The sequence below is a fragment of the Sorex fumeus genome, unplaced genomic scaffold, assembly GCF_029834395.1.
Source record: "Sorex fumeus unplaced genomic scaffold, SorFum_2.1 ptg000034l, whole genome shotgun sequence".
Classification (NCBI taxonomy): domain Eukaryota; kingdom Metazoa; phylum Chordata; class Mammalia; order Eulipotyphla; family Soricidae; genus Sorex; species Sorex fumeus.
In genome coordinates, this window is record NW_026606091.1 from 25,594,411 (window position 1) to 25,607,821 (window position 13,411).

General features: G+C 45.3%; 1 protein-coding gene across 7 annotated transcripts in view; it reads left to right on the forward strand.

The window, feature by feature from the left end:
- Positions 1-13,411, forward strand: part of RECK (reversion inducing cysteine rich protein with kazal motifs) — an 84,799-nt gene that overhangs the window by 58,080 nt on the left and 13,308 nt on the right. For all 7 annotated transcript variants that reach the window (XM_056117208.1, XM_056117210.1, XM_056117209.1 and 4 more), the window contains 6 exons: positions 1,960-2,096; positions 4,893-5,033; positions 5,965-6,153; positions 7,113-7,235; positions 9,667-9,838; positions 12,460-12,652. In XM_056117208.1, coding sequence (XP_055973183.1) covers positions 1,960-2,096; positions 4,893-5,033; positions 5,965-6,153; positions 7,113-7,235; positions 9,667-9,838; positions 12,460-12,652 — 955 coding nt within the window. The remainder of the gene's footprint in view (positions 1-1,959; positions 2,097-4,892; positions 5,034-5,964; positions 6,154-7,112; positions 7,236-9,666; positions 9,839-12,459; positions 12,653-13,411) is intronic.

Sequence of the window (13,411 nt, forward strand, 5' to 3'; positions counted from 1 at the left end):
TGATGCATGCCTAACAGTGCCCATCATTCCTGTGAAATGCCCTTTAATTTCTCCAATTGCTAGCAATTTCTCTTGACCAAGATTTCTACATACCTTTACTTGCTTTTTTTTCTTAACTTGCTTTTCTCTTGCAGAACTTTAATCCAAGGGCCGCTGAGTACCATTAGTGCACGATTCTTTTTGTTTGTTTGTTTGTTTGTTTGTTTGTTTGAATCAGCTTAAGATACAGTTACAAAGTTGTTCATTTTGGGGTTTCAGTCATGCAATGTTCCAACACCCTTCCCTTCACTCTATATAGTTCCCACCACCAATGCCCCTGGTTTCCCTCCACACTCCACCTGCCTTTAAGGCAGGCACTTTTCTTCTCTCTCTCTCTCTCTCTCTCTCTCTCTCTCTCTCTCTCTCTCTCTCTCTCTCTCGCTTTCTCTCTCTTTCTCTTTCTCTCTCTTTCTCTTTCTCTTTCTCTTTCTCTCCTCCCCACCTTTTTGGGCATTAATGTTTGCAATACAAGTGCTGAAAGGTTATCATATATATATCCCTTTACCTACTTTCAACACTCAGTTCTTGTCCAGAGATCATTTCTAATTATTATAGTCATACTGGCTCCTTCTCTATCCTAACTGCTCTTTGCTGCCACACAGTTTTAGCACACAATTCTATCCTGTATATTTTAATATGTGTCCTTTGTCTTACATTCTTCTAGACACTACTCTCCCTGCATAATCTATTTTTCACGATGCTTCTTTCTTCTTATATCTTCTTTCCTCTCTTTCTGCCTCTCAGGGATAGCATACTCCTGATATGCAATAAATATTTGCTTGATATGTGGAATGAGTAAAATCACTGAGGCTTATTCCTAATAAGTATTTTGTGAATGGTTTGCCTAGGAGATCTAAACTAAAGTTAGGATGAAATTTACTATTAAGTACATAAAAAATCGGTATTAGTTGCTCTTCAAATATCTTCCATTTTTTCAAAAAGTTTTTTTCCAAAGCAAGTTTATATCTAGACCTTATGCTGTTGGTAGAGTCCCAGTGCTGCTGGGTACTTGACTAAAGATCATTTCAACCTCAGTCTGAATCTGGACCTGCTTTCTGACGTGGTTTCAAGATAATCTGAGTAGGGGAGCAATGAAAAGTAACTTAAGCAAAAGCAAGAGGCAGTGAAAGGTAAGCATATAGACTTAGCACAAAAAAGCCTAAAGAACCTTTTCTATAAGCAAATTCCTATGAAGACTAGTGAAAAAATGAAGTAGCAGACTTCCCAGTCGTTAGAAGCCAAATATAATTATTGGTCACTAAACAGATTTTTTTTGTAAAAGAAAGCACAGGTTCTAAGAAGGAAGAGAGCAAGCAAGTAAGCTGTTCTATAAAAAAATATTTAAGGGGCTGGAGAGACAACTCAGTAGGCTCTGAACACACTTTGTATGCAGGAGAATAGGGTTAAGTCCCAGATACCTTGTGGTCCTGCAAGCATTGCCAATATACATATATATGTATATATATATGAACAAAACACTAGTCAAGTTTAATTTCCTTTCAAAGATAGAAAAATAGCTACACTAGTAGTCATAACAGCATAACAATAATTACAAGAAAAAAAGTTGAGCAAGGTTTTTGATGTCAGAAGAGTGTTAAGGATGCCTTCTATCTAAAGTTTAGCTTCTTACGATTGTGGGTTCTGAACATGAGGGCCATGATCATTTTTGCTTTTAAATAAATGTATGATTTGTTATCTGTAAATGTTGGGTTTGTATACCTATCTCAGATCTGAGGTTGTGTAAGAAAGTTTAAGGATCTTTGTTCTAGAAGCTCTTTTCTCTTTGGCCATGCCTATCCAACTGGGAAACATCATAAACTCATGAAGTCTTGCTTTCCAGAAAACTTTAGGAAACCTTGGTGTTGATTAGATAAGTGAGGTTCCTCAAGGCCTACATTTCTGTGTGTTTCCATTTTCAAGATCAGACTGTGTAGAAATTCTCAAGAAATGTGGGGACCAGAACAAATTTCCAGAAGACCACACAGCAGAAAGTATCTGTGAGCTTCTCTCGCCTACAGATGACCTGGAGAGCTGTATACCCTTGGACACATACCTCAGTGAGTGTTGCGGGCCCTTGAATCATGACATTTCTTTCATCGTTGTTTCCTTATAACCAGATGAGAAAAGGGAAATCAGAGCCAGGACTGATCATTGAGTCTTATTCACAGAGCTGGTTTCATTCCACTTCTCTTCTTTTCTAAGAACTTATTACAGTGTCAAGTGAAGCCTTAACTTTACTTTGTGAAATTTTTTCCATACTAATTGAATTTTTTTGGCTTACTGTGGGTTCCAATATGGCTGAAGTTGCTGTTTAGAATTGCAGGGCTCTGTTAAGATTTTAAACATTTCTTAGGCCAGAGAGATAGTGTGGTGGGTAGAGTGCTTACCTCGCACATAGCCTACCCCAGTTCGATCCCTGGCAACCCATAAGGTCCCCTGAGCACTGCCAGAAGTAATTCCTGAGTGTAGAGCCAGGAGTAGCCTTGAGCATCCCAAAGCAAACAACAAAAACAAAACAAAATAAAACAAAAAAAACAAACAAAAGATTTTAGATATTTCTCTCTTCCATTTCTGCCCTTCACATTTGTTTTAGGTGAGCAATTATGTTTAAAATACGTGGTTTTGGGGCTGGAGCGATAGCACAGCAGGTAGGGCGTTTGCCTTGCATACGGCCAACCCGGGTTCGATTCCCAGCATCTCATATGGTCCCCTGAGCACCACCAGGAATAATTCCTGAGTGCAGAGCCAGGAGTAACTCTGTGCATCGCCAGGTGTGACCCAAAAAGAAAAAAAAAGAAAAGAAAAGAATATGTGGTTTAATGATGCTGTGTCAGTCACAGACTTTTACTTGCTTGGCCTTTAGAGCTGGGGAAGAATTAAGGTTTTAATTTATGTAAGTGGAGCTTATTATCTTATCAGGCAGAGGAGGAGGTGAGCCAAGTAGGAACTCAGAGCTGTGAGTCAGGGCAAGTAGTCTCAGATAACCAATTCCTCCTCCCTCCTCTTTCCTGGTCATGATTTACACAGGAAGGCAGAATTTCCCAGGGAGTCTCAGCTTTTTGTCAGCAGGACTTCAGTGAACTTGAGCCTGGCATTGTCTTGAACTACCCCTCCAAATAGAGAACCGGGACTGGTGGTTTGGGTTAGGGCATCAAAATGGAAATTTTCGGGACTGGAGCAATAGCACACCAGGTAGGGCATTTGCCTTGCACGTGACTGATCCAAGTTCAATCCCCAGCAACTCATATGGTCCCCCAAGCACTGCCAGTGGTAATTCCTGAGTGCAGAGCCAGGAATAAACCCTGAGCATAGCTGGGTGTGACCCCAAAAAGCAAAAATGGAAGCTTTCCCTTTTTTGGGGGGGGGGTATTTGTTTTTGCACTGTGAGGGACACAGGGAATACTATTTGTGGGCCCTGGGCCACCCAAAGCAGAACTGGGGTTCTGTTAACTGGGAGCAAGAGTGGCTGCTGGATCTGTAGCCAGTAACATCAGCCGCATTTTGTCAAGACCCACAAACCATGTCCTCTAGCCCTGGTGAGTTGGAAAGCTGCTGAGAGAGCCTGGGCTGAGCCTCAGAACCTCAGAGCCCTTGCACAGAGCCTGCCCTGTGCCCTCCAGGGCCTGTCCAGAGACCAGCCATGCTCCTACCTCCAAGCCCTAGTCTGGCCTGAGTACTACGCATGCTTGAGCGTCAGTAGTCTCATGATGTATCACACGTTTTTCTGTAGTGTTCATGCCACACCTGATGTGCTCAGGGACTACACTGGTGCAGTGTTGGGAAGGAGTATCACTCTCCAGGTGTGCTCCCGGGACCACATGGTGTCAGGGATTGAACCCAGGGATCCACATGCAAAGCATGTGCACCAGCCCTGTGAGTCATCTGTCCAGTCCTTACATACTCTTTGTAAGAAGTGGAACCCTCGCTTGGCCATTATTCTATAAGTTAACAAATGTAATCATGGTCTAGAGTCCACCCAACCTTAATAAATGTTCACCTTTATGGGTAAAATGTGCTAAATTGCCCCTCTTACTTTAAGTGCTTATGTAACCCCCGTAGCCAAAGTGTACCTGTCTACCCTCATACTGCCTATCACACACACATACACACACAGTTACACACACAGATATACAGACACACATTCAGAAGACACACACAGACACACACAAATACCCCCCACTGGCTATTCCCTGACCATAAAGTAAAATCTGTATTTGAGATTTGTCTCTGTTGTTGACATCTGTCCTTAGGATCTTGTCCACCGGATTTTAAGCACCCAGCAGATAAATCAGAACATCTTTATGTGTGCTAAATTCACAAATGGTCAGAGAATCTTTGTTACGAGCTTCCTTCTTGCAGCCTGCCCGGCAGCTCTTACTACTTCATATTTCACTCTGGGGTTGGTTCAATAAATCTGCTGTTGGGGCAGAAGCGATGGCACAGCAGGTAGGGCATTTGCCAACCCGGGTTCGATTCCCAGCAACCCATAGGGTCCCCTGAGCATCGCCAGGAGTAATTCCTGAGTGCAGAACCAGGAGTAACCCCTGTGCATCGCCAGGTGTGACCCAAAAAGTAAAATAAATAAATAAATAAATAAATAAAATGAATAGTAAAATATTTTAAAAATAAATCACTTGATCAGTTGATCACTTGACATCCTGTTATTCATCGATTTGCTCGAGTGGGCACCAGTAACGTCTCCATTCATCCCCGTCACGTGCTACTGTAGCCCAGTGGCATCTGCTCACTCCAGGAACCCAAAGAGCTTCAAACCATTCGTTCAGGGTCTTGACAAAGAAGTCTGACCATCTCGTAGGTAAATAAATCAATCAATCTGTTGTTGGCTTTTTCAGGACCAAGCACCTTAGGTAACATTGTGGAAGAGGTGACTCACCCCTGTAACCCAAACCCTTGCCCTGCTAACGAGCTCTGTGAGGTGAACCGGAGAGGGTGCCTGACTGGGGATCCCTGTCTTCCCTACTCCTGCGTTCAAGGTAAGAGGGAGGAGGGCGTGGCTGAGGGAGGAGCAGGGACATAGTTCTTCGGGGCCTTCCTTACAGTCCTCAACAGCTTTGTAATCAGATTACAAAGGACCCTTTTCTTTCTTTTTGCTTTGTTTTATTTTTATTTTTTGGGTCACACCCTGTGATGCTCAGGGATTCCTCCTGGCTCTGCACTGAGGAATTATTCCTGGCGGTAGTGCTTGTGCTCAGGGAACCATATGGGATATGGGAGTAGGGGTGGGGGATTGAACTCTGGTTGCCAGGTGCAAGGCCTACCCAGTCCAACCCCTAAAGGACTTTTTATATAGTTGTCTGTTTTCTCAATGAGCACTTTAATATTTCTAACATTTTCCCAATAGCCAGCAGACAGAAAAAAGACAAATGCAGCTTTTAGTTTGGTTAGCAAACTAACCCAAAGTCTGACTTTATTTATTTTTATGTTTTTTAATTGAATTCCAGTAAGATACACAGTTGCCAGGTTTTCACGACTAGATTTCAGTCATATAATGTTCCAACACCCGCCCCTTCACCACTGTGCATTTCTCACCACCCATCACAGTCTGACTTTAATAATGATGTAGAGGGGCTGGAGTGATAGCACAGTGGGTAGGGCGTTTGCCTTGAACGTGGCCAACCTGGGTTCGATTCCCAGCATCCCATGTGGTTCCCCAATTCCTGAGTGCAGAGCCAGGAGTAATCCCTACGCATAGCCAGGTGTGACCCAAAAAGCAGGGGGGAAAAATAATGTAGAGCAGTGGTTTGCAGCTCCAGGCTGCAGTTCAGTCAGTCTCTAAGTGGTGGAAGGTTGATTAATAGAGTTCTTAACAAAAAAAAAGGGGGAACCTTGGTTTTCTAGGGCCACACTTGGTGCTCAGGGGTCGTTCCAAGCTTTTCATCTCTCTGCTAATTTTCTCTTGCCCAGGTTGCAAGTTGGGAGAAGCTTCTGATTTCATCGTCCGTCAAGGGACACTAATCCAGGTGCCCTCATCTGCAGGGGAAGTCGGTTGTTACAAAATTTGCTCATGCGGACAAAGTGGGCTTTTAGAAAACTGTATGGAGATGCACTGCATTGACCTCCAGAAGTCTTGTATTGTTGGAGGGAAGAGAAAAAGTGAGTTTTGAACTGTTTTATTTGTTTCTTGTGTTTTAATCTGAAGTTTCTAAAATTTGCTTATTTATTTATTATTATTCATTTTGACCACACCTGGAGTGCTCAGGGGGTTTTCCTGGCTCTGTACTCAGGGATCACTTCTGGTAGTGCTCCAGTATCAAACCAGGGTGGACCACATGCATGGCAAGCACTTTAACCCCTGGACTGTCTCTCTGGCCCCTTTAAGAATCTTTAGCTTATCTCCTTAACAATGGTTTTATGTCAGTATTTGACCTCTAATCTGTAAAAAAAATTAATAAATAAAATCAACTTTTAGACATGCCCTCCACCCCCACCCCCTATACAGATTTCAGTACCACTTTTAGTTTTTTACAGAGCCAAAATGCAGTGAGGAGTTGAGATCATGCTTTTTAAAAGATCGGAGAGAATTTGAACCGCAAAAAGGACAGAGCCGGAGAAACAATACAGGGGTTAAAGCTTGCCTCGCACGTGTTCAACACCAGTTAGATCCCCAGTACCACAAATGGTCCCCTGAGCCCTAGCCAGGAGTGAACACTGAGGCCCTTTGGGTGTGGCCCAAAAGCCAAAAGAATAGATTAAATGCTCTTCAAGGATGAAGGGCTATCTGGAGCCTTTGATCCAAAGCCTTACAGCTGGTCATAGAAAGAAGGAAAGTTCTAGAAGGAGCCGAGGAGTCCTTAAGGCAGAAGAGGCAGCCAAAGATACTGTCAGAAACTCGGACTAGTCTGGTGAGACCAGCATATTGGGGGCATGGAGGGACAGGGAGGGAGGTCAATAGATTGTTCAGAGGTCATCTTTCCAGAATGTCCAAGTTTTCTGGCTCTACGCTATTAAATCATTTGCATGCTCTCTTTCCCTCTCTCCCCCTCTCCTTCTCTCCCTCTCTCTCCCTCTCCCCCTCTCCCTCTCCATCCCCCCCCACCCCACCCCCCGCCCAGGCCACGGAGCATCCTTCAGTATTGACTGCAACGTCTGCTCTTGTTTCGCCGGCAATCTGGTGTGCTCCACGCGCCTGTGCCTGAGCGAGCACAGCTCAGAGGACGACCGGCGCACCTTCACAGGTACTGCTCCGGGGCATCCCACACACCTTGTCCCTGTGTCCCCTGCCCTGCAGGCCCGTGGCTTCTGCTCTCACCTTATCTGTATGTTTGCTCTGTAAAATAAATTCATCAGGACCGGCACAACAGTACAGCAGGTAGGGTGCGATAGGATGGTCCTGGGTGTGATAATAGCCTAGTGTAAGTGAGGGGTGCTTTCAGTTTATTTACTTAATCAAAGACCAGCTTGCACACGACCGACCGGAGTTCCATCCCCAGCACCCTGTATGTTCTCCTGAGACCACCAGGAGTAATCCCTGAGCATCGCTGGATGAATAGATATACCCAAATTCATCATCCTGGAGTAAAAGCTTTCTCTCTGGATAGTACTTTCCTCTGCAGATGGAAGGAGTTAGACCAAACAACTACTTAGCACTCTTCCAGTACTGATGCTCTGGAATTTCATGAGTCAGAAGGCAAAGGACCTATGTCAGGAATATTTTTAGTTAAGTGGGATTTTGGAATTTTTCTCCCTGCTAAAATGCCCCACAGAGCCTTATATCCTGGTCTAAAATGCCCATGTGTTTTCTAAATTTGTTTCTGCTACTATGTTTCTCTCAGTCTTCTGTCTTGGCCTGCCTTAGCTTTCTGGTTCATGTAGTCGCCCACGAGCAGTACTATCCAAGAATAGTATTTTCCTGACACCTCTATGTTCCAGGCTGCTGTGCACAGCTAGATGAGCTGGGCTGTTCTACACAGACTCCGCAATTGCCAGTAGCGTCAGCACAGTCTTCTGGCACTTGCTGGTGTCTGTTCTGTACAGGGTTTGAAAACAGCCTTGGTTTGGAGGGAAGAGGCAGCAGGCCTCTGCTCATCCCATTTCCTACTGCCATGGCAACCTCATCCTTTCCCAGAGACAGAGAGTACCACGTGTGGAGTGGGTGGAGAAGAACAGGGTAGGGGTCACCAGCTCAGTTTGCCCAAAGTGTGTGGGGGGAGGTGGGGGGGGAAGTGCTAGAACAATCAAGTGCAATTTTGAGGTTCTCTGTTCACTGAAAGAAGGTTGATTTCGGGACCAGAGAGACTCACCGTGCATGTACCCTACCTGGACTCCATCCCATGGGCAACTCATATAGGTCACCAGTCCTGCCCAGGAGTGATCCCTAAGCACAGAGCCCTGAGCACTTGCCAGGTGTGCCTAAAAACAACCCCCTAAAAAAGTAGATTTCCAGGACAGCAAGAAGTGAGTCTTGTTTTGTTTTCTGAAAAGGAAATGGTAGGCCATATAAGTATGAGAACCTCTGCTCTACTCCATTGGGAATAAAAAGATCAAGAAGTGACTGGAAGACTGATGGGGAAGTAGAAACAGGACTAAATCCACCCCATCCTCTCTCCACTGTAATGAATAGTGGCCTTCACTGTGCCCTTCTCATTGTCATCATTGCTGCCTGCCCTTGGATGATTCATTCTGCTTAAGAACACCACAGAACCATACAGGGATAAAGCTTAAGCTAGAAATTTACACAGAAGAGGGGCCAGACAACAGTACAGCCGATGGGGCACTTTCCTTACGTGCAGCTGGTTCAATCCCCAGCGCCACAAATGGTCCCCTAAGCACAGAGCCAGGAATAACCCTCAAGCACCATTAGATGTGATCCAAAAAGCCCCCCAAAAGAAAAAAAATACATATTTTCATAGAAATACTTTTTAAATATTTAAGTTTTTTCCCACTTACATCTAAATGTTTTTGGAGGATAAACTCTGTAACTAACCTTTTACAGACCCTGTGTCCTATACAAATAAAAATTTTCAGTATTCTAATATTCTTTTTTCATGTCCTAGGATTAATAAGTTCATGACTATTTAATGAACAGACTCATAGATATTTTGCCACATCTTTAGGACTCAGATAAAGTCCAGTCTACACATGACTTGGAGATGTTTGTAAAAATTCATGTCTTGATTTTTCTATGTTACTACAATTTCCTGTGCTATCTTCTTGATTCCCTCTGCCCTTCTCAAGAAAAGAGAGCTGAATGAACCTAGGTGAGGTGTTTACAACTTTCATTTTTGTCCTGTTTCTTCACGTTAACGCTTTAAGTTCTGGAAATTCCCTAAAACCAAACTTCAGACATCTGAGTACTAGATTTTATGTATGAGCTTGGGAGAAACATTCCCACCTGGGACGTAATTTACAGGACCTTCTGCCTCTGGAATCCAGGTCTAAAGACCCTCGACTAGCTGATCATTAATGATATAAAGGAAAGTCATCCTACGGATGATGGCCTTTAAGAGCCTTGCTCACCCTGAAAATATGCCTCTGTGCGTGTGAGACAGTTCACACGTCCTTGTTACCCTGAGATTTCTGTGTGATTGTGTGTGTGATGGAGCCCTGGCGGAGGAGGGTTGCGGCAAGGCCGGTGCCCATTGTTTTGCTTGTTTGCTCTCTCTTCAGGCCTGCCCTGTAACTGTGCAGATCAGTTTGTGCCCGTGTGCGGGCAGAACGGACGCACCTACCCCAGCGCCTGCATCGCTCGCTGCGTGGGCCTCCAGGACCATCAGTTTGAATTTGGCTCATGCATCTCAAAGGATCCATGTAATCCTAACCCCTGCCCCAAAAACCAAAGGTAGGCCAATTATACTGTATCTTTTCCAGCCATAGACCAGCCCTTGCCCATCATCTCCTTGAAATCAGACAATGAAAATACAAAGATGAATTCAGAAGGCCTTTGCCTGAAGCGTTTGGGTCCTGGTGGGATAGAAGCCACATAAAGCTGCTTGGGTGGCCCAGAGCAACGGCCTCAGACTAAGAGAGGTCTGGGAGAACATGCCCCCCTCCGCTCTGAAGGAGAGCGCAGGAAGACTGGTGCTCAGGAGGCAGAGAGTGACAGTAGCCAGAACTCTTGGCTGCTGGCACCGAGGAGCTGGTCTATTCCGGGATCAGTGGCACATCTGTAGACTGAAGCTCAGTGTGAGACCAGGAGGGGAAGCAGATGGCATGAGAGAAATGGGTGTATTCTTACACTTAGCTCCACAGTTCTGACAGTAATGGGAAATTTTCTTAGACCTGTCTAGCTCCATTGTAGGAGTTGAAAATAGGAAATCTCTAGAAATGCCACTAAAGTACTATTTGAAATTTCCAAGCTTATTTGGCCTACTTCCTCCCTTTTTGGGGGGAGTGGGGGTGGGGAATCACTCCATGGCCCTCTGGAAATCTTTCTTCATTGAGTGAACAAAACGAAAGCACCCTACATTTGCACCGAGGCTATTATTACACCCAGGACCATTCCAGGGCCTCTGATGGGGGGGGGAAAAAAGACCATGGCATGGTCTAACCCCATTTTGGGAAAGGCTAGTCTAGAGGTTCCTACACTTTCCTCACAAGCTTAGTGTCTAGGTTGACCAAGACTCAGTGAGATGAGATGGTGAAGACAGGTCAGCTGTACATGGTGGCCTCTGGACAAGTGTCCTGCTGACCCCCTGAGACTTCAGATTCCTGGGACTGGGGTTTTTACAGAGCAGAACACCTCCAGGCCTACAGCCCTTTCCTCACAAGAGATGTGATAGTGAATGAGCAGTTGCTTCTGCTTCCTAGAAATCCTGGTATGGTATGGAGGGAAGGAAGAGTTTTTTATGAATTTAAAAGTGAAAAGAATTGTTCACCCATCTGGCAAAGCTTATGCCATAAAGGAAAATCCTCAAAAGTTCCTATGGAAAGAAGTCAAGTTTCCGTACATTTAAATGATAGGGAGCAGGGAGAGGAGAGATGGTACAGTGGGTAGGGAACTTGCCTAGGGAACTTGCCTTGCATGCTGCCAACCCATGCTCAATCCCCGGCATCCTGTATGAGTCTACCTGGAGTGATCCCTGAGTGCAGAATCAAGAGTAAGCCCTGAGCGCCACTGGGTGTGACTCAGAAGTTAAAAAAAGAATTTTTTTTGTTAGGTAAAGGTAAAGGCCCTCCCGTTATTCGTTGATTTGCTCGAGTGGGCCCAGTAACGTCTCCATTGGAGACTTTGTTGTTACTGTGTCTGGCATATCGAATACGTCACGGGGAGCTTGCCAGGTTCTGCCTTGCAGGCGAGATACTCTCGGTAGCTTGCCGGGCTCTCTGAGAGGGGAGGAGGAATCGAACTCGGGTCAGCCATGTTGGCTGCGTGCAAGGCAAACGCCCTACCACTGTGCTAAAAAAAATAAATAACATGAGGTGTTTGCCTTGCATGCTGTTTATTTCAGTTTGATCCTCAGCACCACATGTGGTCTGCCAAGCACCGCCAGGAGTCACTCCTAAACACAAAGCCAGGAATAGCCTCTGAACACCATGAATGTGGCCCAGAAACCTCTATATATTATATTTAAAGCCTACATCATATAGCACTGCACTGTAGCACTCTCCTCCTGTTGTACATCAATTTGCTCGAGCAGACACCAATAATGTCTCCATTGTGAGACTTGTTACTGTTTTTGGCATATTGAATATGCTATGGGGAGCTTGCCAGGCTCTGCCGTGTGGGCGGGATACTCTCGGTAGCTTGCCAGACTCTCTGAGAGGGATGGAGGAATTAAACCCAAGTCAGCCTCATGCAAGGCAAACGCCCTACCCGCTGAACTATCACTCCAGCCCTATATTATATATATTTATATAAACACATTGATATAATGATATGTATGTAAATATATATCCTACTAGAAAAATAACTGGCCAAGGACATAAATAGGACATAAATATAGAACAGGACAAAAAATGGATTTGGCTTTTGGGGATCAGTTTGTTTGTGCCACCCATGCTAGTGCTCAGAAGTTCCAGGGGCCACTCCTGGTAACACTCAGCCAACCAGTCCAGATGGTTCGGGGCTTGGGCCCAGAGTGCTAGGTGTCACCAGAGCTACTCCCAGTGATGCCTTGGGGTGGCACTCAGTGCCAGAGATGAAATCCAGGGCCTCATCCATGCAAGGTATGTGTTCTAGCCCTTTAAAATAATATTTTTAGATGGTTTTTAAACACTTGGACTAAAAGAGGGGCTTTTATTAGTTAGGGCAAGTAAATCTTACTGTTGTGCACAAATCCCAGATATGAGTTAGCACTTTGTCATCATCAAGATTCAAATATGGCCCATCTGAGCTAGTGCCTTTCCAGGGGCCTCGCACTCAGGCCCCTCCTGCCCTCCTGCCTCACATCCCCTGCATCTTCCACAGCCTCCTGCCAGCAGATACGAGAAGGGGGATGATGGAGCAATCGTGTTTTTCAGATGCATACCCAAACCACAGGTCTGCCTGACAACTTTCGAGAAGTTCGGGTGTAGCCAGTATGAGTGTTTGCCAAGACAGCTCACCTGCGACCAGGTCCGAGATCCTGTTTGCGATACGAACCACGTGGAACACAACAACCTCTGCACTTTGTACCAGAGAGGGAAAAGTCTCCTATACAAAGGCCCCTGCCAGGTAATGTGGTTTGGCTGGCCAGCCCAGGGCCATCAAGCACCAAGCACAGAATCAGGTTATGGTTTTTTGAGTTTTTGGTTTTTTGGGGTTTTGGGGGGGTTTTTTTTGCTTTTTGGGTCACACCTGGTGATGCACAGGGGTTACTCCTGGCTCATGCACTCAGGAATTATTCCTGGGAGTGCTCAGGGGACCATATGGGATTCTGGGAATCGAACCCGGGTTGGCCGCGTGGAAGGCAAATGCCCTACCCACTGTGATATCACTCCAGCCCCGGGTTATGGTCTTCTATAGATGAATATGCATGAGCAAACAAGACTCTTTTGTGAATTTTGTCCCATATAGAGGACTTAGTCTGAAGCCTTCCCATGACCGGCTGGGCCTCCTGCCTCTAGAGGGTTCTCTTGTGCGTACCTGTGCACCAACATCAGGCTTCTGAGCCCGCTCTGGAGGAGCAAGTGTGGAACCAAACCCCCTACAAAAGTCAGCACCACTTCACTCCCTGTAGCCCTGTGCACCCTCACTAGTCAGCAGGTTGGAAGGGAAAGATGGGAGTCCAGTCAACCAAAAAGCGTTCCTTTCCCACTCTCCCCCCATGTTTTATCTTCCCACCAGAGTCCTGCCCGCAGAACAGAAAGTAGGTGAAAATTCCTCTGAGACGCTCGTCTTCAGTTATCTTTCTTTCTTTTTTTTTTTTATTAGTGAAACACTATGAGGTACAGTTGTAGACTTGCAAACTTTCGTGCTTGGGTTTCAGTTATA